Source organism: Leucoraja erinacea, chromosome 8, assembly GCF_028641065.1.
Source record: "Leucoraja erinacea ecotype New England chromosome 8, Leri_hhj_1, whole genome shotgun sequence".
Lineage (NCBI taxonomy): Eukaryota > Metazoa > Chordata > Chondrichthyes > Rajiformes > Rajidae > Leucoraja > Leucoraja erinaceus.
In genome coordinates, this window is record NC_073384.1 from 54,416,658 (window position 1) to 54,444,531 (window position 27,874).

The window sequence follows — 27,874 nt, forward strand, 5'->3', positions numbered from 1 at the left end:
TCAACACTAATGGGCCTGGCCCCGTGATTTTTCAGCGGACTGCCAGTGATTGTCAAGTTACCGGCAGTCGCCTGAAAAAACGGTAACTAGAACGGCGACTGTCAGAGTGGAACACACACACACACACAAACACATCGCTTCCTTCACCAGCTCACGTGAATTTTTTAGATAGCGCTTCCCCCGCTTGCCCCGTCTAAAAAATTCACACGGTGCAAAGCCAAGGTGATACAGACACACACCGTGATGAAAAGGAAGGTTGGCACTGTAATTAAGACGGCTAAAGCACAGTGTACGGTAAGGCCTTTAAAAGAAGGGGGGAGAAGGGGGGAGAAGGAATAGAAGACCACCTACTGGATTTACTGTCTTTTGCACAGTTACAAGCAAAAAGTAACAAATGCCCTCAGATATCAGATATTTTAACATAATATTTATACAGTAATTTGAACTGGGAATATTTTATTAGAACACAAGTTCATGTCCTATTTTTAAATATTGCGGATATTAGTCGACCTTCAGTAACTTTACAGAGTCAATACTAAATGGAACTAAAGATGAGGTGCATTTAACAGATTGGGTAAAATCAAACCATGCACGTGCAATACAATCCTCATTTTAGTAACATTCTTTTTGCTCTTATTGTGATTTTATTTTTTGCTTTATAATATAATTCAGTATTAAATAGCAAACCCCATGCCAGCTTTCCTACACTACCAAACAAGAAGTGGGAATAAGGAAATTAAGGTACAAGCAACACAATGGTCAAAGTATGTCATTACTATGTAAGAAGATTACTTAAGCATTCTCTAAGTAAACGTGGTTGTATAATTTTAGAATACAAGATATTTTGGACATATTATAGATAAAGATTTAAACACATTCTGTATACCTGATATGTGCTCGAACCTTAAATCCTCTGAAACAGCTCTGGATTTTTACAGCAGCACAATGTTCTCTCATTCGGTTTTCTTCGGCAATCCTGAAAATGTTTTAATTGATTAAAGACATTTTAGAACAGGCTGAAATAACCCCAAATGCCAGTCTTATAAACTTGAATAAACATGGGTTTTATTTGATTAGAAAAATTCCCACGACAACTAAGCCAATAATTTTTAAAGCGTGCATTTTTCTGCTCCTTTAATATTATAAAAGGACCATTTTTTAACAATTCTAATGCCACCCATCTCTCAGTGCAGGTACATTCTATGAATAATGCAAAAGTAGACTATGTTGCTCTTGTTAAAGGCTGCGTGCACCTGTAAATTAGTTTTGCATATGTCAATTATTTTCAAGGTAAGACATGTTCACAAGATCAAAAGTGGGTCTTCAATATTCAGGATGAGAGAAATGGAAATCTGTGGCAAAGTACAGTTAATTAATTAAATAAATACAGTTGAGAAATAATATTTAAGGTAAAAGATGCAGAGTCCATTGTAGGATTAATAAATTACAAAGGAAAGTAAACTGTGAAATGAACATAGGCTTCCAAATAGTAACTACGTGGCTGTGATATTAAGGGGGGAGAGTTGGTGGTGGGACAAAACTAAGCAAATGATAGATGGATACAGGCTAGGAGGGTGGGGTGTTGATTGGCAGATGGCTGGAGTAAGTGACAAAGTTCAAGATGAAAACCAGTATATTTTACAACCCAATGTAATGAACATTGAATTCTCAAATTTTAAGTAATACCCCCTTATCCCCCCCCCCCCCCCCCCCCCAACCCCCCCCCCCCCCCCCCCCCCCCCAACCCCAGCATGCACCCATTGCTCCCAATGTCCCACCCCTCTTTTCCCTACCTTCGATCTATATCGCTCCCTCTGGTTTTACATTTCACTCCTCACCATTCCTTATCTGCCACCCTTTTGTCTCGTTTTCATCTTTAGCTTGTCACTTAATCCATTCATCTGCCAATCAAACCCCTCTCGTCCGTCTACCACAAACAATTTCTGCAACATCTCAAAGCCTTGTTTGACTATTTTATCTGAATTTTCTCAAAGCTATATTAGGATCAAGCTCATCTAAAATATTGTCATAGAAACATAGAAAATAGGTGCAGGAGGAGGCCATTCAGCCCTTCGAGCCAGCACCACCATTCATTGTGATCATGGCTGATCGTTCCATACCAATAACCTGTGCCTGCCATCTCCCCATAACCCTCAACTCCACTAGCCCCTAGAGCTCTATCTAACGCTCTCTTAAATCCATCCAGTGACTTGGCCTCCACTGCCCTCTGTGGCAGGGAATTCAACAAATTCACAACTCTCTGGGTAAACATTTTTTTTCTCACCCCAGTCTTAAATGACCTCCCCTTTATTCTAAGACTGTGGCCTCTGGTTCGGGACTCGCCCAACATTGGGAAATTTTTTTCTTCATCTAGTTTATCCAGTCCTTTTATAATTTTATATGTTTCTATAAGATCCCCCCTCCATCGTTCTAAACTCCAGTGAATACAAGCCTAGTCTTTTCAATCTTTCCTCATATGACAGTCCCGCCATCCCAGGGATCAATCTCGTGAACCTACAATCACAAGGATGTCCTTCCTCAAATTAGGAGACCAAAACTGTACACAATACTCCAGATGTGGTCTCACCAGAGCCCTATACAACTGCAGAAGAACCTCTTTACTCCTATACTGAAATCCTCTTGTTATGAAGGCCAACATTCCATTAGCTTTCTTCACTGCCTGCTGTACCTGTAAGCCAACTTTCAGTGACCGGTGTACAAGGGCGACCAGGTCTCGCTGCACCTCCCCCTTACCTAACCTAATCCCATTGAGATAATAATCTGCCCCCTTGTTTTTGCCGCCAAAGTGGATAATCTCACATTTATCTATATTATACTGCATCCGCCACGCATCTGCCCACTCACTCAACCTGTCCAGGTCACCCTGCAACTTCCTAACATCCCCTTCACAGTTCACACTGCCACCCAGCTTTGTGTCATCCGCAAACTTGCTAGTGTTGCTCCTAATTCCCTCTTCCAAATCATTAATATATATGGTAAACAGTCCAATAAAAAGATAATACAAATCAAAAAAATGAAATGCATGTACGTTGAACCACACAAACAATCAAGCTTATCTACAAACAGAAAACATTACATTGTATTTTAAGCATGCAAGCACTTCACAATTCAACTGACAAAACTTTTAAAATTAAAACTCAATCGTAGAGAAGGCCTGAACTGTTCAATGCTTATACTATTTTGGATTTGAACCATCCATGGTACTTTGCAATTTAAATAGAAATATTAGAATTCAGGTTGTCCACACTCATCAAGTTCATCTAGTTCATGCAGTTGTTAGATTCTCAACCCGGGTCTGAGCAGCTATGCACCAATTTAATACATGATGGCTTTAGATAGGATTTCTATCCTCAGGACCTGTAGTATTCCCACTTTGGCTCTTAGTTCCTTTTTAAAATAAAAAAAGTTTTTATCATTTCACGTGTAAATGAAATTATAAATTCTTAAACTATACAGCAATATTCCTTTCAACTGTTGGTTAGTATTACATCAAAAAGATCAATCTCTGTTTGTCTCTATCAAAGTGAAATTATGAATAATAGGAAAAAGGTTTATAAACCATGAGTTGAGTCATAGGTAGATACAAAATGCTGGAGTAACTCAGCGGGTCAGGCAGCATCTCAGGTGAGAAGGAATGGATGACGTTTCGGGTCGAGACCCCTCTTCAAACTCTCTGAACAGGACCAATTCACACTACTGAAGGTTTCGTTTGTGTCAACTGATTGTTTGAGCAGCCTAGCAAAACACACGGCTGCTGATGAGACTTTACAATTGCTGTCTGCAGTCATCCAGCGCAGCTGGCCAGACAAACAACACAACACCCCGCTCGAAATCCGCCCATACTTCCTGGTCCGCGACGAACTAGTATTACAGGACAGAATTATTGTCAAGGGCCACAAGGCAGTGGTCCCAGCAGCCCTCTGGGATAAATACTTTGACGACATCCACAGAGGCCAGCCCGGCGTAGAGGCAACCCTCCAAAGGGCGCAAAGCATGTTTTACTGGCCTGGAATGACCAAATACATACGAGGAAAAAAGAAGTTTGCGCCGTCTGCAAAAGCGTGACGCCACATCAGCAAAATAAGCCTTTACTGCCGCACTCGGTCCCTCCTCTCCCGTGGTCCTCGTTAGCTATCGACATCTTCAACTGGCATGGAAAACACTATCTGATTCTTGTTGACTCTTACTTGGGCTGGTTCGAAATCGATTTACTTCAAACCACTACTTCTGAAGTAGTTATCGAGAAGTTGCAGCGGCACCTCTCCGTGCACGACTCCCCTGCACATATCCAGTCTGACAACGGCAGACAGTTCACCAGCCAAGCTTTTAAAAACTTTGCAAAACAATGGGACTTTCATCATATTACCAGCAGCCCAGAGTTCCCAAAGTCCAACGGACTCGCCGAACACGTTGTCCGAAGTGCAAAACAACTCATGGAGCGGTCATACCTTGCCAAATCAGACGTGTACCTGGGCTTGCTCAACCTAAGGAATATTGCACGGGATCCCATACTGGGTTCTCCAGCCCAACGACTGATGTCTCGCCAAACCCATGTCCAAGCAGCTTTTGCAGCCACAAGTTCGTTCCCCACCTGCAGTTCAGAAGCAACTACAATTCAAATGTGACACGCAGAAATGCTTCTTCGACAAATCCAGCAAATCTCTTGCACGTGGACAAATGGTCTGTCTCCAGACAAACAAGAGCTATGTACGTCTGGGACACATCCACGGCCCTGCCAAAGAGCCGCGATCTTAACTGGTCGAAGCGGACAAAGTCATCTACAGACGAAACCGTCAACATATCCTTCCGGTGAAGGAACCGGGTCCTGCGACTCCATATCCTGATGTCTCGCGTTTCGTATACCCTCCCACAGTCGTGTCCCGCGTCCCCACTGCCACCTATCCTTACCACCGCGGTCTTCCCACGGCGTTTGGCAACTAGCTCGCCTATCTCGTCACCCTCCCTGCCTATCGAGTCGCCAGTCGTTTCCCCATTTCCCTCCCTGGTATCTTCTCCAGTGAAAGGAGGTGAGGCAGACTCGTACCGCACACGGGCTGGACGGGTTTGCAGGTCACCCGTTAAATATGGTGATTTTGTGTAATTTTGCAAATGTATTATTAACATTACACCTATAGTGCTTAGCCACCGATGCTTCTTTTGTTTCTACAAGGAAGGATGTAGATTGGCTATTTCATACTAGCCAACTATAGTGTTTGTTAGTAGTGGCTCCGCCTATGACAAATGATAGTGACTCTCATTTGGCTAATTGGGCCTGAACAGTCCAGTCCTGAACTATTATCTACCTCATTGGAGATCCTCGGACTATCTTTGATCGGACTTTACTTGCTTTATCTTGCACTAAATGTTATTCCCGTTATTGTATACCTGCATACAGTGAATGGCTCGATTGCAATCACGTATTGTCTTCCCCTTGACTGGTGAGCACGCAACAAAAGCTTTTCAATAATCTAAACTAAGATCAATTCAATTAGTCACAATAAGTATGGCTTTGCACATGGCAGGTCATGTCTTATTAACTTGATCAATATTTTTGTGGTGGTGATGTACAAGGGTAGGGCTGTGGATGTCATCTATCTGAATTTTAGTAAAGCATTTGATAAAGTTCCTCATAATAAGGTAATGCAGAACATTGATGCACAGGATTCACAATGATTTTCCCAAATGGAATCAGAACTAGCTTACTCCTAGAAAACAGAGGGTTGTGGGGGAAGAGCATTATTCAGGCTGGAAGTCTGTGACCAGTGGAGTTCCGCAAGGATCTATGCTGGGACCACTGTTGTTTATGATATACAGTGCCCTCAATAATGTTTGGGACAAAGACCCATCATTTATTTATTTGCCTCTGTACTCCACAATATGAGATTTGTTATAGAAAAAAATTACATATGGTTAAAGTGCACATTGTCAGATTTTAATAAAGGCCATTTTAATACATTTTTTGTCACCATATATAAATTACAGCAGTGTTTATACATAGTCCCCCATTTCAGGGCACCACAATTTTTGGGACACAGCAATGTCATGTAAATGAAAGAAGTTATGTTTAGTATTTTGTTGCATATCCGTTGCATGCAATCACTGCTTGAAGTCTGTGATTCATGGGCATCACCAGTTGCTGGGTGCCTTCTCTGGTGATGCTCTGCCAGTCCTGTATTGCAGCCATCTTTAGCTTATGCTTGTTTTGGGGGCAAGTCCCCTTCAATTTTCTCTTCAGCATATAAAAGGCATGCTCAATTGGGTTCAGATTGGGTGATTGACTTGGCCACTCAAGAATTGACCATTTTTTAGCTTTGAAAAACTCCTTTGTTGCTTTAGCAGTATGTTTGGGATCATTGTCTTGCTGTAGAATGAAACGCCAGCCAATGAGTTTTGAAGCATTTGTTCAAACTTGACCTGATAGGATGTGTCTATACACTTCAGGATTCATTATGCTGCTGCCATACACAGTTGTATCATCAATGAAGATAAGTGAGCGAATACCTTCAGCAGCCATACATACCCAAGCCATAACACCCCCATCACCGTGTTTCATAGATGAGGTGGTATGCTTTGGATCTTGGGCAGTTCCTTCTCTCCTCCATAATTTGCTCTTTTTTTTGTGGCTAATGAGCAGTTTGCATCTTGCAGTGTAGCCTCTGTATTTCTGTTCATGAAGTCTTCTGCGGACAGTGGTCATTGACAAACCCACACCTGACTCCTGAAGAGTGTTTCTGATCTGTCGGGCAGCTGTTTGGGGATTTTCTTTTTTATAGAGAGACTTATTTTGTCATCAGCTGTGGAGGTCTTCCTTGGCCTGCCAGTTCTTGCGATTAGTAAGCTCTCTCTTTCTTCTTAATGATGTTCCAAACAGTTGATTTTGGTAAGCCTGAGGTTTGGCTAATGTCTCTCACAGTTTTATTCTTGTTTCTCAGCCTCATAATGGCTTCTTTGACTTTCATTGGCTCAACGCTGGTCCTCATGTTGATAAACAGTAATAAAAGTTTCCAAAGGTGATTGGAGGAAAGACTAGGTGCTGAGAGCTCTCTTATACCTGCATGAAGGAGGCAATTAAACACACCTGGACGATTACAAACACTTGTGGCCATGTGTCCCAAACATTATGGTTCCCTGAAATGGGGGGGGACTATATATAAACACAGCTGTAATTTATACATGGTGAAACCAAAATGTGTAAAAATGGCCTTCACTAAAATCTGGTGATGTGTACTTTAACCACATGTGATTTTTTTTCTATTACAGATCTCAAATTGTGGAGCACAGGGGGAAATACATAAATGATGGATCTTTGTCCCAAACATTATGGAGGGCACTGTATATACAAATACAAACGGCAGATCGAGGAGCATTTTCATAACAACTCCGACCCCAGATGCATGTGGCAAGGCATTAAGTCCATTGCCGAGTACTATAAAGTTAACACCCCCCCCCCCCAGACAACGCCTCCCTTCCTGACGAGCTGAACCACTTCTGTGCTCGTTTTGACCGGGACAACAAAATACCAGCCATCAAAACTACCCCACCGCCGAACGAACAACCCCTCAGTCTCTCCACCTCTGCTGTACAAGGCGCACTGAGCAGAGTAAATGAGCACAAAGCTGCCGGCCCCGATGGCATCCCCGGGCGTGTGCTCAGGGCATGTGCTGGACAACTATCCCTGGTCTCCACTGACATTTTCAACCTGTCACTGGCCCAGGGTGTCGTCCCTACTTGCCTCAAGACCTCAACCATTGTGCCAGTGCCCAAACAGTCAGCTTCAGGGAGTCTCAATGACTTCCGCCCAGTGGCACTCACCCCTGTCATCGCAAAGTGCTTTGAGCGGCTGATCTTGGCTCACCTCAAAGCCAGCCTCCCCCCCACACTGGACCCCCACCAGTTTGCCTACCGGACCAACAGGTCTACAGAGAACGTCATATCTGCGGCCCTACACCCTGCCCTGACCCACCTGGACAACAATTCCTACATCAGGTTGTTGTTCCTCAATTTCAGCTCCGCCTTTAACACTGTCATCCCCGCCAGCTTGATCACCAAACTCAGCGGACTTGGCATCACCACCTCCCTCTGCAACTGGACACTGGATTTCCTCACCAACAGACCACAGTCTGTTAGGATCAACAACCTCACCTCCTCCACTCTAACACTGAACACCGGCGTGCCACAGGGCTGTGTGCTCAGCCCTCTTCTCTACTCCCTCTTCACCCATGATTGCATCCCTAAGTATGGCTCCAACGCCATCATAAAATTTGCCGATGACACCACGGTGGTAGGACTGATCAGCGACAACAAGAACAAATCAGCCTATAGGGAGGAGGTCCAGAACCTGGCAGCCTGGTGTGCCAAGAATAACCTCGTCCTCAACTCTAAGAAGACGAAATAAATAATTGTTGACTTCAGGAAGAACAGAGGGGGCAGACATACCCCCATCCACATAAACGGGACTGAGGTGGAGCGCGTCTCCAACTACAAATTCCTCGGGGTACACATCTCAGAGGATCGGTCCTGGTCCCTCAATACCACCAAATTGATCAAAAAGGCGCAGCAGCACCTTTACTTTCTGAGGAGGCTCAAGAAAGCTCACCTGTCCCCCCAGATCCTGTCCAACTTTTACCGCTGTACCATCGAAAGCATCCTGACCACCTGCTTCACGGTATGGTACAGCAGTTGCACCGCAGCTGACAGGAAGGCACTGCAACGGGTGGTGAAAACCGCTCAGCACATCATCGGTGCCCCGCTCCCTGCCATGGATGCCCTCCGCCGAAAACGGTGTCTGAGACGGGCCGGGAAAATCATCAAGGACCCCTCTCACCCTAACCATGGACTGTTTGCCCTCCTCCCATCAGGGAGGCGGTACAGGAGCCTCAAGTCTCGCAAAAGCAGGCTGAGGAACAGCTTTTTCAACAACACCATTACACTGCTGAACTCGGAGTACCGACGCTAGCCATCCTTAGACTCTCCCACTTGTATACAGTTATCTGCCTATGTATCAGTTTTAATTCATCCATAATCCACACATTGTTAACCAGTATTTTTTTTACTTTTATTGTATGCCAACTTTGTATTTTTATTTTTACTTCTACTATCTTGCACTATGACTATGACCAGACGCTAAACTGCATTTTGTTGTACCTATACTTGTATTTGTTCAATGACAATAAAGTTGAATTGAATTGAATTGAATAAATGACTTGGATGGCAATGTAGATTCGTAAGTTTGGAAAGTTGAATGTAAGAGGAAAGCAAACATTCTGAAGAAGGGTCTTGACCGGAAACATTACCCATTCCTTCTCTCCAGAGATGCTGCCTGTCACTCCAGTATTTTGTGTCTATCTTCAATTAATGGCAAGACCCTTAACAGTATTGATGTGCTGAGGGATCTTGAGGTCCAAATCCATAGCTCCCTGAAAGAAGCAACATAAGTAGCAAGAGTGGTAAAGAAGGCATATGATAAGCTTGGCTTCATTGGTCTGGGTATTGAATACAAGAGTTAGGAAGTAATGTTGCAGATGTATACCACTTTAGTTTGGCCACATTTGGCGTATTCTGTGTAGCTTTGATCCTCCATTACAGGAAGGATGTGGAGGCTTTGGAGAGGGTGCAGGTTTACCAAAATGATACCTTCAATAGCGGGTATTAGCTGTAAATAGGTTAGATACACTTGCACCGTTTTGAGGGGAGACATGGGAAAATTATATAAAATAACGAGTAGCATAGATAGGGTAGACACTCAGGGTGGAAATATCAAGCATAGCTTGAAGATGAGAGGGGGACATTTATCAGCGCCATAGGTGGCTGCTATTTGTATACATTGTGTATGCAAGCAAAGAATCTCACTGTGCCTAGTCACATGTGACAATAATGTATTCCAGAACCAGGAGCCACAGTTTAAGAATCCAGAACCTGGGGCCACAGTTTAAGAATCCAGAACCAGAGGCCACAGTTTAAGAATAGTGGAGTCGGGATATGGGGAGAAGGCAGGAACGGGGTACTGATTGAGGATGATCAGCCATGATCACATTGAATAGCGGTGCTGGCTCGAAGGGTCAAATGACCTACTCCTGCACCTATTGTCTATTCCTAAATGGGATGTGCAGAGCAATTTTTTGTTTTAGACGGCAGTGGGTGCCTGGAATGCACTGCTTATGGTAGTAGTGGAGACAGATACAATAGTGGCATTTATGAGGCTTCTAGATAGGCACGTGGACATGCAGGGAATGGAGAGATAAGGATCATGTGCAGGCAGATGAGATCAGCATAGACATTGTAGGCTGTAGGGTCTGTTCCTGTGCTATGTTCGATTCAGTTTTACTTATGGGCCTGTCCCACACGCCACTTTTTGTTGCGACTGCCAGCACCCGTCATAGGTCATTGCAGGTTGTCGAAAATTTTCAACATGTTGAAAATCCAGCGGCGACCAGAACAAGATACGACTCTTTGGGCGACTGCTCACGACCATACAGGCTTCACCCCGCGCGCGACATGTCGCCGGAGTGTCGCCTGTATGTTCATGAGTAGTCTCCTCAGTCGCCCAAAGAGTCATAGCGTCTTTCTGGTCGCCGCTGGATTTTCAACATGTTGAAAATTTTCAGCGACCTGCAACGATCTATGATGGGTGCTGGCAGTTGCCGTAAAAGTGGGACAGGCCCATAAATTCCCACTTTATTGTTATTATCACAGTGGGCAATTGACAAATTATTGTCCCTTTGTCAGGCCAGAAGTCACCTTTGAAGAGTCTTTCATTTGATCAAGTGCTAATACACAATTATTCACTTAAAAATAAATTCACAAGATAATAATAACATTAATATCTAGTACCTAGGCATTGAAGTTAACATAACCAAAACTAAACCTCTAGATCATCTGGATGTGCATTCTACACCTTCTATGATGTTGATATACTGCTGATACTTAACCTCACTCTAGTTCACACTTTCAATACATCCTGAGTGACATACATCGTGGATTTGAAGAAAGGTCCCGACACGAAAGGTCACCTATCCATGTTCTCCAGAGATAATATAATTACTCCAGTACTTTAGGCGATTTTTTTTGTGCATCATTATCTGCAGTTCCTTGTTTTTACATTAAGTAGACTTGTGTTTCTTTTTAAAATGTCTCAAACGTGAGTTTCCACAATGCTTAAAACCAGACGCCGCTCAACTTTTTTCCCCCTTTTGTGACTATTTCATTTCAGAGCAATTGCCATAATGCCAACAACACGGGAGTCAGTGCATTTCCCTCCCGGGATTTATTATTTAAAAGCTAAGCGTAGGGGGCTCTCCTACCAATTGGCCGTACCTACCAGTTGCTACCGAAGTAATCCTGCTCCAGCCCGACCAGGTGCCCCTTCAGCTTGGCCAAAGTTGCCATCTTCCTCTTGTAGTTGTAGTGCGTTGCTATGGAGACGGGAGGAGTCGCCTGCATGATGACGGGCGGAGGGAGGGAGGGGGACACCTCACATGGTGCAAACTCAACCGGTGTGAAAACACAACTCTGAGCTTCGGTCGCCACGGCTGAAGGAGCATGATTTGATGAAGGCGGCGGTACATCTGAAGAGCGGGCGGGCGATGTGAGGGGGGTTTAAATGGTCCGGGCCTGTTTCCGGTGGACGGGTCGGGGCCTTCCGTGTTCCCTTTACGCCGCTGGCGGCGGCAGAGGCAGATGCAACGTGTTACATCCACACGGCTCAAAGTTGTCCGAGAGGACCATCAGTCAGTCACAGCACGGTCACCTTTGATGGCCGGTGCGACGGTTGGACTGAATCTGCGTGGTATCGTATCGGCGGTGATTGGTAAGTAGGCGGACGGGGGGCTGAGCTGAAAGCACCTCATGGTTTCCTTTACATGTGTGAGCGCTCGACCAAGTAGCAGCGGCCAGGGAGGAGGGAGGGGAGGGAGGTAGGTAGGTGGGGGAGGTGGTGGTGGGGCTGTCCTGTCCTGTCCTGTTGTTTTCTTTATCAAAATAAGCATTATTCAATACAGGAACGGTGCAAAACATTCCTCCGACATTCTCAGAGGCTATACATACAGTGTGAAGAAAGGTCTCGACCAGAAACGTCACCAATTCCTTCTCTCCAAAGATGCTGCCTGTCCAGCTGAGTTACTCCAGATTTTTGTATCTTATCTACATGCATTCATTGCCGGTTACACAAATCAGACAATTTTACCCCACACCCTTGCCTTCTCATGTGCCCCCCCTGTCCGCGCTGGCTGATTACAATTCAATACAATTACAATACAATTTACAATTCCCTTCCATCAAATGGTCTGAGACAATCGTATTTATTTAAAAAGTGTGGATTGGAAGCAGTACTTGGGTGCAAACACAGATATGCACACCGTTCCTATGGTGTTATGTGTCACTTTATATAGTTTTGGGTGACTATGTTAATTTCAACACATTGTTGATGTTTAAAATAGTAAACAAACTTGAAAATACTGAGCAATATCTTTTGGCGAGGGAAACAAAGTTACTCTTTTAAATTGATGAACTTTCATTGCTTCCAAGCTGGCCATTATCTGTGAGGAGAGGTTGGGCAAACTTTATTGTTTTTTCTTGAGTGTCCAAAGCTAAGGAGAAATTAATAGAAATGTATAAAATTATGAGAGGCATATCTCATAGACAGCAAAAACGTTTTCCCAGCGTGGATATGTCAAAGATTAGAGCGCACAGCTTTAAAGTGATAGGGCCAACATTTAAATAATGTTTGGGGGAAGATTTTATTTTAAAAGCGAGTGGAAGATGCCTGGAATGCCCTAGCAGAGGTGGGGTGGAGGTAAATATGATAGTGGCATTTAATATGTTTTGGAAAGGTACATGGATATGCCAGTATAGATCAGGTGCAGGCAGAGGAGATTACCTTAACTTGCCATCATGTTTGGCACAAATATTGTGGGCCTAAATGCTTGGCCATGTGCTGTACTGTTCTGTGAGACAGTATTTGGAATATTGTGTGTGTTTCTGATCACTCTACTATAGACACTATTTCATTGTTGGAAAGAGTGTAAAAAAAGATCAGCACATCTTCCATCCCATCAGAGGCCCAAACATCCTCGACCACTGCTACACAACCATCAAAGATGCATACCATTTAAAATCACGACTGCATTTGGAAAATCTGATCATGTAGCTCTGCTTCTACTTGGAGACATAGAGTGATGCAACATGGAAACAGGCCCTTCTAAACTTTCAGATGGGATAGTTTCAAATAGCATGGAAACATTTGTAGCAATCACTGTCATGAGGGAACAAAGGTCAGCAAGAACTAAAGGTAGGCAAGTTCCCATGTCATGATGATCTGCATCCGAGGGTTTTAAAGGAAGCTGCTCTGGAACATTAGATCACATGGGATATTGAGTATAGATTTTGGGATGTGTTACAGTTTTCAGTTGCTGAGGCCACACTTGGAGTATTGTGGTCATATTTGGTCATCCTGCTCTAGGAAAGATGCCATTAAGCTGGAAAGGGCGCAGAGAGGATTCTTTCAAGGATGTTACCAGTACTCAAGGATCTGAGCTATAAGGAGAGTTTGGCCCTATCCAACTTTATTCCTTGGAGTGCAGCAGGCCGAGGAGTGTATTATAAAGGTGTATAAAACCATGAGAGGAATAGATGGGGTGAATGCAGAAATATTGAGAATTTTTCATAGAGAAGTAATCAAGTGTTAGAAGGCAAAGGTTTAGAGTGAGAGGGGAAAGATTTAATCGGAACCTGAGGGGCAACTTTTCATGCAGAGGATGAAGGGTATATAGAACACGCAGTCTGAGAAAGTAGTTGAGGCAGGTACAATAACATTTAAAAGATATGTGGACAGGTTCATGGATAGGCAAGGTTTAAAGGGATATGGGCCAAACATGGGCAGATGAGATTAAATTAGATAGGGGCGTCTTGGTCGACGTTGATGAGTTGATCCCTGTTTCCATGCAGTATGAGTTTGCGACTCTGACGTTTTTCTCCCTTCTGTTTCCTGTGCCCCACCCTGATGCGTACCCATCTCTCCCACTGTTCCGTCCTCCCCTGTTCCTTTCCATCTACATCACTTTCTCTAGCTTGAAATTTTGCTCCTCTGCATTCCTTATCCGACACCCTTTTATCTCTTTGTCCACCCATCTGCCAATCAAACCCACCTCACCTGCATCTATTTATCACTTGTCAGGCTATCATCCACCACCCCCCCACCCCTACCACCTCCCCCCCCCCCCCCCCCCCCCCCCCCCCCCCCCCCCCCCCCCCCCCCCCCCCCCCCCCCCCCTCCCCCCCCCCTCTCCCTCCTCCCCCCCCCCCCCCCCCTACCCGCCTCCCCCTCCCCCCATCCTCCCCCCCCAAACCCTCCCCACCCATCTCTCCCCCTCTTTTCCAGCTTTTCCAGCTTTCTCTCTCTACTACAATCACTGAGGAGGTGTCTCAATCCAAAATAAAGCCTACGTATGTCCTCCAGAGATGCTGCTTCATTTGCTGAGTTACTCCAGCTCTTTGTGTTTTTTTAAAATCTAAATAGTTTGTTGAGTTTTTGTTTAAAGCTCACCACCAGATTAGAAAACCAGAAATTTTGTTCGCTATTGGCGCTATTGTCCAAAAAGGGGGGAAGACAAAAAGGTGACAGTCTGTTAGCGTAACATCTGTTCTTGGCAAGATGCTGGAACCTATAATCAAAGAAAAATTAACTAGCCATTTAGAGAAGCTTAATGTTATCAAACCAATTCATCATGGTTTTATGAAATGGAAATCATGTTTAATAAATATGCTAGAGTTCATTGGTGATGTACAAGCAGTCTAGAGGGGAACCTGTGTATATATTGTATTGCAAAAAAAAAGGCAATTGCATCAATTGGTTATGAAGGCAAATACATTTTTATTGAATGAGAGTTGGAGTTTTTAGAAATAGAACATTATTGTTACAATTGTACAAGGACACATGACATCACATCACAGTATCATATGCGGATTTAATGCCCAGATTTAAGAAGACAATATATCGGCAAAGATGTTATCCAAAGGGATTCACCAGGCTAATTCTTGGGTTGAGAGAATTTACCTATCGTCAGCATCTAAAAAAAATCTACATCTTTAGAGTTTAGAACAATATGAAGTGATCTTATAGAAACATAAAAGATTGTTGGAAGCATGAAGGTAGAATTCAATCTTGAATATGGGGACATGGTTACCAGAATAGGGAAATGCATTTAAAACTGTTGGGACAATATCTTGGAATTCTCTACTTGTGGGGGTTAAATCTTTAGAGATATTTAAAATGAAAGTAGATTTTTTTTTTTTTGAAAGATCAGTGAGCTGAAGGCAACAAACAAAAGAGGCCTGAGTAGATCAACCATGATCATTTTGAATGGCAGGCTTGAGAGGCCGAGTGGTCTACTATTTTCTTATGTTTAGAGCATTACAATCATACATTATTTGTGGTAGTATTATATTTTTAACTTATTGTGTGCAGATGTATAATTAATGAAAGATTAAAATTAGACTTGTATTTGTGATTAAAACAGTGACTCCAAATATTATTCCTTGAATGTAATTGCACGTTGATTTATGATGTTTATTGTATCTATTTTAAGGCCTTATAAAAGAATGGATGAGCTGGTGCAAGATCTAGTCTCTGATCTGGAGAAAACTTCTGAGCACACACAAAAGTATGCCAATTTTGAAGATGAAGCCTCCCACAACTCAACATCGTACTTACTGATGCGTCAGGCTAGGAAGCGGAGAGTTGGGAGGAGACGAATGGACATTGAACATCGGATCTGGGAATTTGGTCAATGCATGAGTGATGTTTCTGAATCTAGTCTGGAGGGCACAATTCATGACTTACACAGAAAATAACAATTGCAATGATTCGGATGACCATCTCTCCGTTGCCAAGCGTCTGTCTTCCCTGAACGTGACAGCAATCAGACGGAAAAGGCAATCCTGGCATGAGTCGGATTCCATCACAGATAGCAACTTAATTGGTAGATCTTTGCAAAGGAGAAATATGGTCAAACGTATGGCTATAGATTCACCAGCAGAGGTCAGCAATACACTTCACCCATTGACCCAGGGCAATGTTCCAGCCGCAAGCCCAGAAAGAAGCCAAGTACAAATAAGCCAGCTCCATTTCCATTTCCAAGTCCAGGACATCAGCAAAGACAAGATCATCAAGCCAAAGCGACTGCAAGTCCCAGATGAAGGAGTTGGTGTTGAAAGTGAAGAAATATGCAACACAAATAGAGACAAGATGGAGTATGAGGAGCAGAAAGTCTCGGATGATAGCATGAGTGACAGGTTATTAAGATTAAGTATCGGGCTCCCTATCTGGAGACAAGTTGTTGTATTTAAATATAACTGCAGAGTTTGAAATACTTTTGAATTGCCAGTACTTCTTCACATTGAATTTTTAAACCTACACACCAGGGAACACTCGAATCACAATAAAACTATGTAAAGTCCGAATTAATTTCGGTCCAGCTACTGTTGAATAATAGTTGTGTTTGTCTTGGCACTAGGACACTGATTTTGATGTTTTTGCTGTTGTTATTCAAACCACTTGCAATAAATGGGCTGTTATAAAAGTTAATTGCTCCTGTATGTAGAATTACTAGTGCATAGAAAAAGTATTTCAATCCCTTTACAGATTACTTTTAGTATTAATGCAAACAACTGAAGAAACTATCGTAGTCATTTTTAAATTGATAATGTTCAAGGAACTATAAAATTGCCTTTAAGCAACTGATTTCTACCTGAGTCTCTGCCTTCTGGTTTGCATGAAATTCCTTTTTTGGACCTTTGCTATTCTTTCAATCATTGGCCCATTCAAACTGCTAAAATGTAAGAATGATTCTTATCACATCATTCCTTCTTGGAATGTGCAGCTACTTCTCTGGAATCTTCTGAATATCTTTCCTTGTTTCATCCAATTCATCTTTAAAATCCTCAGGCTGCTTTTCCCATTGAGATATCCATGTGACTTGTTCCCTTCAATCGCTGTACGAATCAATCTCAACCTCAATTATTTTGATCTTTGGCCCTTTAAGTATATCAGTGCTGCTGCACACCTATTTTCCTTTATCTCATTTCTTTGTGTAATATTTAGACCCTATTAATGGCTTCCCATTTAACATTGTGCAGTTTCTCTTTACCCATTGGTGAAAACATCTCTCATGTCAAATCACAATCCTGTCCCCTTTCATGCTTTTTGTACTGCCCTTGGAGAATAACTGTGCCGATCACATTAAAGTGTGCATGTCCATAATGCCAGATCTCTCATCCTTGAACTTTTAAGTCCATATGAGCTTTGTGGCGGCCAACTAATTTCTGGATTTGTTTGGAGCATAATTGAATCCTGTTTTCTGCCAAAGCTGACATTTTCTGAAAATATCCAGAAGAAAACTTTGAAACTCTCTTTCCGTTCCATCTTCACCCACATTTCCACAAGACTGTGTGTTAGCTTCTGACCTGGCACGGAACCCTCACTATGATCTAATTTTGGTCTTGCTTCACTTCATCTTCTCTGATTTCAATTTTCCCTTGATATGTGTTGAAGCATATGCACATGAACAGTGCGAAGAAAGGTCCTGACCTGAAATGTCACCTATTCATATTCTCCAGGGATGCTGCCTGACCTGCTTAATTACTCTGGCACTTTGTATCTTCTCTAATATGTGTTTCCGTGACCATATTCCTGCCAAACTGCAGCCTAGCCACAAATTACATCCTCTCTGGACAATCATGGTGTACTGTTCCTCCTCATTCATTTCAGTCTTTTAGCATCAAGAACCACAACATCCTTCTTCTTTGTCCAAGTAAGTAGGACTTTCCAGGTCTAGGTTAGTTTAATTTAGTTTATTATTGTCGTGTGTACTAAGGCACAGTGGAAATCTTTTGTTTGCATGCTATCCAGTCAAAAGATTACATGAATACTATCAACCCGTCTACAATACCAGACAAAAGGTACAACACTTAGTGCAAAGATATAAAATTGAATAAAGTCAGATTAAAGATAGTTCAGAGGTCTCCAATTATATAGATAGGTGGTCAGGACTGCACTGCACATAACTGATGAGGTGACCGGTCAGTTGCCTGATAACAGCTGGGAAGAAACTATTCCTGAATCTGGAGGTATGTGTTTTCAACCTTCTGTACTTCCTGCCTATTGGGAGAGGGAAAAAGAGGGAGTTCCCCAGCAAAATAAAAACAATGTAAATGCTGGATACCTAAAATAAAAACTGAAAATATTGGAAAAACTCAGCAGATTGGGTCAGGCAGCAACAGTTGCAAAGGACAACTGTTATTCAGGATTACCTATGCCATTGTAGGTTAACAAATGTTAATCTACCAGTGATTTTTTTTTTCTTTCTTCCCCAGCTTTATTTTCTTTGATGTGTAGCAGATCCATTTTTTTTTCCCCAACCACCTATATACATCCTTAGATATAGTATGATTCAACAACATAATTTTGGGTTACACGTGTATGTTGACAGCGCCACCATCTACCTTGTCATCATCACTGTCTATTGCCCTATTGCTGCTTGTGGATTCATTCACCATTTTTTTTCAATTAAGCATTAGAAAGACAAACACTAATTTCTTTGGCCTCAACACAAACTTGTTCCTAGCAACTGTTTCCTCCATCTTTCAGAATGTTTGAATTTGATTTTGTATTTGTCACTAAAACCAAGCTTCCTTTAATTCTTTGGCACAAGTCTGTGCTTGACACCTTATCCCGTCCATAACTAACTAGCTGTTTGTACTTCTCTAATATCACTTGACTATGCTCTCAATCAGTCTATTGTAAAAACTCTTATCCATCCTATTTACACTTCCTAACTTGACTATTCCAATGTGTTTTGAAACCTAATGTTTTTCTTCTTTCTAAGACCATTCTCAAAAGCCAATTCAGTGACAAAGTATTTGATCAGCTCTTGTTCGTTGTTTCAGTACAATTCTTTAATCATATTCTTGAAACACAGATTTGTGATGCCAAAGATGTGATGTCAATAAATGTTATTGTTAAAAAGGCCAAGATTAGAAACTTGGGTTTATGAAAAGACATGTTTTTTGTAAATACTGCCAGTGGTGATTTAAGTACCACAAACAATTATTAGTAACTATTTTCTAATTTCCCCCCTACTTTTCTGATGTTGCTGAATGATACCTGCACATTATCTAAAGGATCAATTTATAAGTGCAGTAAGCCTTCATATTCATGATGGAATATTAACTGTAATATACTTCACAAGTACCCCTGATTCTATTCTCATTTGGTGATAACATATATTTATATATTAGGAGATATTGGATGGAAACCAAAAGTGGGAACCAAGTTGGATATTTTTTTAATCTTTATTTGTGATATTAGGTGCAACAATGTAAACTAAGATAACTTTATTATAACCAAAATCAGCTAGTACAGTGCAGCTCAAGTATTGATTGTGGATCATACTGGTATGCATGTCTGTTGGAAACTACATTTAAGAAATGTGGCCAAAATATGGGATATGCTTTTTTTTCCCCCTCAAAGTCATGGAGTTGTAAAGCAAGAGGACTCCTGCCCACCACATTTGTGCTGACCTCCCCCCCCCCCCCCCCCCCCCCCCCATCTACACTAATCCCACATGTTTACATGACGTCCTCATACTTCTATGCCATCTTGTATTTGATTTCATCATGTCTGGCAGTAGATGGGGTAATAGTGCTCAATCATTTAATCTATGTAGAAACCAGAATACAGTGTTTTATGTTTCATTCTACTTGGACTGCAATAATAAAACTGCTAAAAACATAATTCCCCAAGTAATTCACTTGAATTCCCTCGGTTTTAAGAGATCTTTCAAAAGATGTATGGTAAGTGAAGCTGTAAACATAAGACTAATGCAGTATAGTATCTGAAAGTATAAGCAGTTATCAATAGAACTGGCTGATTTGAACTGTCGACAGAGCTTTGTAGAGTTAACTTACTTAGAAATTGATTAGTTACCACTCAGCAACATTCAGTCAGTAATGCTTAGTGGTTATCGCTCTTCATCAGAAAGTTATCAGCTTCTGTACGCACCAGTCAAATATTCTGTGTGTGGCATGGCATAAGATGGCTGCAGTTTGCTTGGATTACAGATAACTGCTGACATGCTTGGACCAATTTACAGTACTGGAACACCTGAGCTTATGGTTAGAAATATGGGGTAGTAGTGACCCTTTGGCAGCAGGCCTCATCCATCCAGTCTAGGCAGGAGGCACGCCACAATGGTAATTACCTTGGAAGTACTATTTTGACAACACAGATATGTGTAAGTAATCATTTTCCCCCCCACACAGATGAGATGTCACCTGGAGGGCTGAGGAGTATGAGAGTGTTTACAGTTCAGCATGTGACCTAATTCTGGTTTGATTTAGAACACAGCAGTCAGCAGGATTTTTCAATAAGTTTTGGGCAAGCAGACAACTTTTTAAAAGTAGAAGAACTTTACTGCGATGGTAGACGTGACAGTTGGGAAATATTGAAGCATGTCGAAAATGGGATATAATTCTTAAGTTTTTCAAAGCATGTGCCGAGTACAGAATGTGTTTAAGCTCTACAGAGTTTGTGTTATGCATGATATGGAATAATATAGATGACCGGTTCAAAGAATCTATAAAGAAGCCATTATTTTGGCATTGAAAAGTAAATACAAATCTTGAGAGAGTGAATGCCAGGAACTTTTATTTACATTTATTATCTATTGTTTAACCTTATGACCACACTAAATTACTAAATATAAATACTTTAAAGCAGTGATATTGAAAATCAGATTAGTGAAGTAATAATTACCTGCAAAAATGATGAGTGTTTGACATAATGTTTTTTAATTTGATCTGCTTCTGAACAAGAATGCAATTAACATGGATGCATTGGTATTCAAACTGGACATCCTCAACTGTCAATCCTCAAATAGCAATATATCAGTCTCTGTAATCGGAGTAAGATTTGAGGAAATATAAATGCTTATCATGTGCGTACACAGGACACTTATCATATGCGTACACAGGACACGATAGATACATTGTTTCTTTTAATCAAATTGCATTGACCAAAACATCCTTTCATATGGAATTAAAAAAATAGAAGCAGCCTATCATTACTTGGATTTATAAATAGTTGGTGCTGTGCTATTGTTTCTAATGATTCAACTAAAATCAGTGACCGTCTGAAACCAGTGTCATTGTGATTGAGACCGTGATAGTAGCTTAGCCTTGAATAATGTACTTGTACCTAAAGTATTTCATTGTTAATGTAGCAAAATTAAATGAGCTTCGCTTTAAGCATTCGTTTATCTTGGCTTGAGTGGCAGTTAAAATAATTGAAAATAGTGTTTTCATAGGAATATAGCTTTATGAAATGCTCAGAAATATAAATGTGTATGTAAATTATGTGTCATTGCCCCGTTAATGTTTTATTGTCTTATGAAACAAAATGTAATAGCATTATTTGCTGCATGATATATTTAAATCAACTTTGGGTGATTATCTGAGCCATATTGTTCCAAAACATTGTTTTGACCAATCTTAGTTGACATTTTAATTAGGTAATTTGAAGTCTTGTTTTCACGTTATCTATGTTTGCATGTATTGTAAGACCATGGGAGCAGGTGTAAGCCAGTTACTCTCTTAAATCTGTTCCATCATTCAACATGATTCTTAATCTACATAGTACACCTTGCCTTTCCCCAAATCTTTTAATACATTTAGTTAATAAAAATATATACTCATAACTCTTAGATTTTAAACATCAAACTTTACTTGGAAACAATTGCTATTCTTGGGATAAATGACCACTTCTTTTGCATGTGGATGTGTTTACCTATGATTCTAACTTTAACAATATATCTTCTACTCGGAAATAATTACTCTTGTGCTTTCCTTTCTGTAATTAATCTATATAGCAAATAAATGGGCCCTGGATCATGCCAACTAGCATGGCAAAAAAAAACCATTTGATGGAGACAAATAATGAAATACATCAATTGTCTCAGAACCCCTAGTTGTAGCCCCTGGCTTACTGCCAGTGACATACTAGATTTCTGTAGTTTCATGAGGCAAAATAATATGCACTGAAGCAAATGGAATTGTTATATTTGCACTTTAATACAAAAAAAAAAATCATCTTATTTTGCCAGATCTTTGTCAGATTCAACTTCCATCTGACTGCAGCCTTGTCTATTTAAAATTTTATGATTCTGACATCAATTGTTCTTTTGATCTATTCTTTTTCTTACTACAGTGAATCGAGCAGCCTCAGCAGCAGCGATCTTGGCTTGTTTACCAATGATGAAGGAAGGCAAGGTATTAGTTGTGTTTTTGTCTTCATTGAAACTCCATGAAATTATAATTTTGCCTTTTGTATGTTAGTGTCTAATCTCATAGCACCTTGTATTTTTAAACAGTTCTAATTCTCATAATGGTATCTCGAATTTCTTTTTTCACCGAGTGAAGAAAGTGCTGGTATGCAAGGCATTATCTTGGTGTAAATGTGTGTACACGTTTAAGTGTATTGTACTATATTTTTGAAAAGTACTTTGTATATTCATTAGCAACAAATATTTGTGATAAAAAAACAAGTATTCAGCATAAAAAACATTGCTTAGAAATCTGTTTCCCTCCACCCCTCCATTAAACAGTGCCATTACACTCTATTCTACCCTTCGTGATGATCAAATACTTGTTTGCATTCATCCCTTTTTTTCCCCCACATCCCCAGCATCTCCCTCCAGATTCTACCATTTATTCGATACGATAGAACTTTATTTATCGGAGGGAAATTGGTTTGCCAATAGTCATAAAACAAAAGATACACTCTATCCATGATAGCGATATCCACTCTAGCAGTAATTTACAATGGTAAATTGATTTACTAACTATCCCATCTTTGGGATTTGAAAGGTAACTGGAGCTCCTAGAGGAAACCCATGTAGTTACATGGAGAACTTGCAATTTCCACAAAGACTAGGAGCACTGGAGCTGTGAAACAGTAATTGTAATATGTGTAACACTGTTGCACAGTATATATTGGGCACAACTAAGTTTCATCATTATATCAAGTTCAAGTGCTTATTTTTCATGTTGTATAATCATAGTATAAGCTGCAGTATCTGGATTTACATGGAATGATGTGTTCAAATTGCAGACCAATCACAATATATTGGAGGAAAAATAGTTGGCCTCTCAAATCGAGGCCTGCTTATTGTCAAAACTATTTAGTTCCTCATTGGTATACCATATTCTAATAATGTAACAAGTTAATCAGGAATTAACATAGTAATGTAACAAGGTAACAAAACAGATATAATATGTTAATTCCTCATCACTTCATGCATCCATTCATTTTGCAATTATATTTTCTGCTGAATATGTTGGTAATGCTTGCTGTGCTGTTTGCTGCTATTGCTAGGTGCTACACCTAGGAGGTATGTTATCAGCAGATATTTTGTGGGAATTATTACCATTATAAATGCTAACATTTTCACATTTAATATGGAGGGCATGAAACATTCCTTTGTAAATTTATCACATTGTAATTACATGTCGCTACCAGCAATGGAGCTTTCGTTTCACAGTATTACATTTTTCAATTGCCCAGCCAGTACTACCTGTACAAGGAAACTCCTAAGATCCAAGAAAATCTATTGTTTTCTAAAATGCTAAGCAGTTAAGAAATGTCTAATTATATAAAATGAAAGGGATTGTGATATCAAAGTTAATCATATCTTTAAACTTTAGTCCAATTAGACCCTAAACTATAATCATGCTTGGTCAATGTTTCATTCAAGACATCATTTGGTCCCTGAACACTATTACAGCAAATAAAGTTGTGAATATGGTGCAGTTTTTTTTTCTAAGTGTATGGTTTATTCACATACCCTTTTCTTGTAACACTTTCCTCCAAAATAAAAGTTAAAAACCTAATTCAGGGTAAATTTCATTAGCAATTTGTATCTCAATACCTTGGTTGTGTGTATGCCTTTTCCATATATCCTAAACATATAGAAAATGTGTTGATTTTTGTAGGAGCAGGAAAGGATGTGGAACTAAAACGTGTACATGGAATTGATGTATAGATCAGCCATGATCTTAATGAATATTACAACAGTGATAGTATTACAACGGTGAATAGTATCCTTCTGTTCATGCATTTCTATTAGATTGCAATGAAAATGGGAGATAACCATATAACAATTACAGCACGGAAACAGGCCATCTCGGCCCTACAAGTCCGTGCCGAACAACTTTTTTTCCCTTAGTCCCACCTGCCTGCACTCATACCATAACCCTCCATTCCCTTCTCATCTATATGCCTATCCAATTTATTTTTAAATGATACCAATGAACCTGCCTCCACCACTTCCACTGGAAGCTCATTCCACACCGCTACCACTCTCTGAGTAAAGAAGTTCCCCCCCATATTACCCCTAAACTTCTGTACCTTAATTCTGAAGTCATGTCCTCTTGTTTGAATCTTCCCTATTCTCAAAGGGAAAAGCTTGTCCACATCAACTCTGTCTATCCCTCTCATCATTTTAAAGACCTCTATCAAGTCCCCCCCCCTTAACCTTCTGCGCTCCAGAGAATAAAGACCTAACTTATTCAACCTATCTCTGTAACTTAGTTGTTGAAACCCAGGCAACATTCTAGTAAATCTCCTCTGTACTCTCTCTATTTTGTTGACATCCTTCCTATAATTGGGGCGACCAAAATTGTACACCATACTCCAGATTTGGTCTCACCAATGCCTTGTACAATTTTAACATTACATCCCAGCTTCTATACTCAATGCTCTGATTTATAAAGGCTAGCATACCAAAAGCTTTCTTTACCACCCTATCTATATGAGATTCCACCTTCAAGGAACTATGCACGGTTATACCCAGATCCCTCTGTTCAACTGTATTCTTCAATTCCCTACCATTTACCATGTACGTCCTATTTTGATTTGACCTTCCAAGGTGTAGCACCTCACATTTATCAGCATTAAACTCCATCTGCCATCTTTCAGCCCATTTTTCCAAATGGCCAAATCACTCTGTAGACTTTGGAAATCCTCTTCATTATCCACAACACCCCCTATCTTGGTATCATCTGCATACTTACTAATCCAATTTACCACACCTTCATCCAGATCATTGATGTACATGACAAACAACAAAGGACCCAACACAGATCCTTGAGGCACCCCACTAGTCACCTGCCTCCAACCGGATAAACAGCCATCCACCATTACCCTCTGGCTTCTCCCATTCAGCCACTGTTGAATCCATCTTGCTATTCCTGCATTTATACCCAACAGTTGAACCTTCTTAACCAACCTTCCATGAGGAACCTTGTCAAAGGCCTTACTAAAGTCCATATAGACAACATCCACTGCTTTACCCTCGTCAATTTCCCTAGTAACCTCTTCAAAAAATTCAAGAAGATTAGTCAAACATGACCTTCCAGGCACAGATCCATGTTGACTGTTCCTAATCAGACCCTGTTTATCCAGATGCTTATATATATTATCTCTAAGTATCTTTTCCATTAATTTGCCCACCACTGAAGTCAAACTAACAGGTCTATAATTGCTAGGTTTACTCTTAGATCCCTTTTTAAACAATGGAACAACATGCGCAGTACGCCAATCCTCGGGGACTATTACCTTTTCTAATGACATTTGAAATATTTCTGTCATAGCCCCGGCTATTTCTACACTAACTTCCCTCAATGTCCTAGGGAATATCCTGTCAGGACCTGGAGACTTATCCACTTTTATATTTTTCAAAAGTGTCAGTACTTCTTTTACTTTGAACCTCATAGTATCCATAGCTACTCTACTCGTTTCCCTTTACCTCACATAATTCAATATCCTTCTCCTTGGTGAATACCGAAGAAAATAAATTGTTCAATACTCCCCCATCTCTTTTGGCTCTGCAGATAGCTGTCCACTCTCTCTCCAATGGACCAATTTTATCCCTTGTTATCCTTTTGCTATTAATATAGCTGTAGAAACCCTATGGGATTGTGCATCCAGTGCATATCTATCTTCCTCAAATAAGATTAAAACCCCACAGAGTGCTCCAGGTGTGATCTTGATAATACTTCATATAGTTGTTCACAACTTATAGGAGTAGAACGAGGCCGTTCGGCCCATAGAGTCTACTGTCCCATTCAATTATGGCTGATCTCTGCCACCTAATCCCATTTTCCTGCCTTCTCCCCATAACCCTTGACACCTGTCTCCACATAACCCTTGGCTTTCCCACATCTATTTTACCCCAACTCTTTTGCAATGAAAGTCAAAGTTATCTTAATTGATACCTTAAGCATTTTACAAGGTTTTTTTGTAACATGATGCATTTTAGTTGTTATTTCAAAGTGCCACATTAGAAAAGTTAGTAAACCTTCCCATCCCACATCATATATTCAATATTCCTTTGGGATTTTGACCAGATGTACTAAAAGAATAACACATCTGTGTAGTACGGTAAGTTTAAGATCCTGTAGAACAATGGACTTTGGGTTTTTGATTTGTTTTGCATTAATATTGGGCGATTTATCATTTATTGATTGTTTTATTTTGTTATCTATTGAGTACTGTTCACAGACCTGTAATGCTGCTGCAAGTAAGAATTTCATTGCTACGTTTCAATACATATGACAATTAAGCATATTGACTCTCATGAGCTTGAGTGCATATTTCTATCCATGAGATGTCTAAATTGGTTCTTAATTTGTTTTTAGACTATATTCTATATTCTATCTATATATTACTAGCTCTCATCTTGTTTGTACCTATATATATTTGTACCTATTATTTGCGCATCACCATTGTCCTGGGATGTGCAGAACTGCCAAGTAGTACAGAGTTTCTGTATTTTGTATGAAAATGCGATTAGAATACGGATGTACGGTTTTGTGTTGTTAAATATGGATTTAAATACGCAGTTCAGTTCAGTCTGAAGAAGGGTCTTGACCAGAAACGACACCCATTCCTTCTCTCCAAGCTGCCTGTCCCGCTCCAGGTTTAAACAGAGCGCTGTCAGTTTAACGCATGGGAATTTAAACGAAGTCGGCTACAGCGTTATGGGTTCTAAAAATAGCGCTACCAGCTGGAGCGCTATGTGCTTTAAACATAGCACTATGTGATTTAAACATAGCGCTATGGGCTTTACACATAGCGCTATGGCCACTGCGCTATGGGTCACAGACTGTTCAGGAAAATTCTCGTTTAACAATGAGTCTTTGGAATTCTCTTTCTCAGTGGTAGTTGAGCCTTTGGTTATTTTCAGGCAGTGGTAAAATTCTGGATAAGCCTAGTGGTGAAAGGTTACCAGTGGGATTGCAGTTACATTGGGATTGGCCTTGATTTTACAGAATGGGGAGTGGACTCAAGGTGGAGAGAGGGGAGGGAGATGAAGAGAGGGAGGAAAGGGATAAGAGGGGAAAAAAAAGGAAGGGGAGGGAGAGAAGGAGAGAGAGAGCAAGGGAGGAAGAGGGGGGGCTTCCAAAATGGCTTCTACATCATCATCTGGTGCTAAAAGCAGGAAGCAGCTGTTCAAACAGCAGTATACAAAGAGATGGCAATGAATGCACTGTCAAGTAAGGTGCGTAGAAGACATGTCAATTAGTAGCAAAGTTATGCATTCTTGTACTCTCACATGGGTATGACTGCACATAAAAATAAAAATAAATTTCAGCAAAATGGCACCGCATAAAAATAATGATTTCCTCAGCAAAATACTGATTTTCAGGTGCTAGAATACTGAAATGCTCTAACAAAACTTGGCAGCTCTGAATGTGCAGTATCAATTTTCATTCAGATGTTATATTTTACATTATTGATGTTTAA

The 27,874-nt window shown here is 40.7% G+C and overlaps 2 protein-coding genes across 4 annotated transcripts in view; one reads left to right on the top strand and one right to left on the bottom strand.

Moving 5' to 3' along the window:
• Positions 1-12,168, bottom strand: part of spata17 (spermatogenesis associated 17) — a 207,514-nt gene extending 195,346 nt beyond the window's left edge. Inside the window, exons 1-2 of one of the 3 annotated variants that reach the window (XM_055639730.1) lie at positions 12,064-12,168; positions 887-976 (exon numbers count right to left, since the gene is read on the bottom strand). In XM_055639730.1, coding sequence (XP_055495705.1) covers positions 887-957 — 71 coding nt within the window. In that variant the 5' untranslated portion in view covers positions 958-976; positions 12,064-12,168. Of the gene's footprint in view, positions 1-886; positions 977-11,338; positions 11,598-12,063 lie in introns of those variants that run through there. The other 2 variants (XM_055639729.1, XM_055639731.1) reach the window with 2 other exon arrangements.
• The window catches only part of gpatch2 (G patch domain containing 2), a 249,740-nt gene continuing 233,463 nt past the window's right edge, over positions 11,598-27,874 (top strand). The window contains exons 1-3 of the mRNA XM_055639728.1: positions 11,598-11,827; positions 15,603-16,308; positions 22,277-22,338. Of these exons, the coding sequence (XP_055495703.1) occupies positions 15,815-16,308; positions 22,277-22,338 (556 nt within the window). The 5' untranslated portion in view covers positions 11,598-11,827; positions 15,603-15,814. The remainder of the gene's footprint in view (positions 11,828-15,602; positions 16,309-22,276; positions 22,339-27,874) is intronic.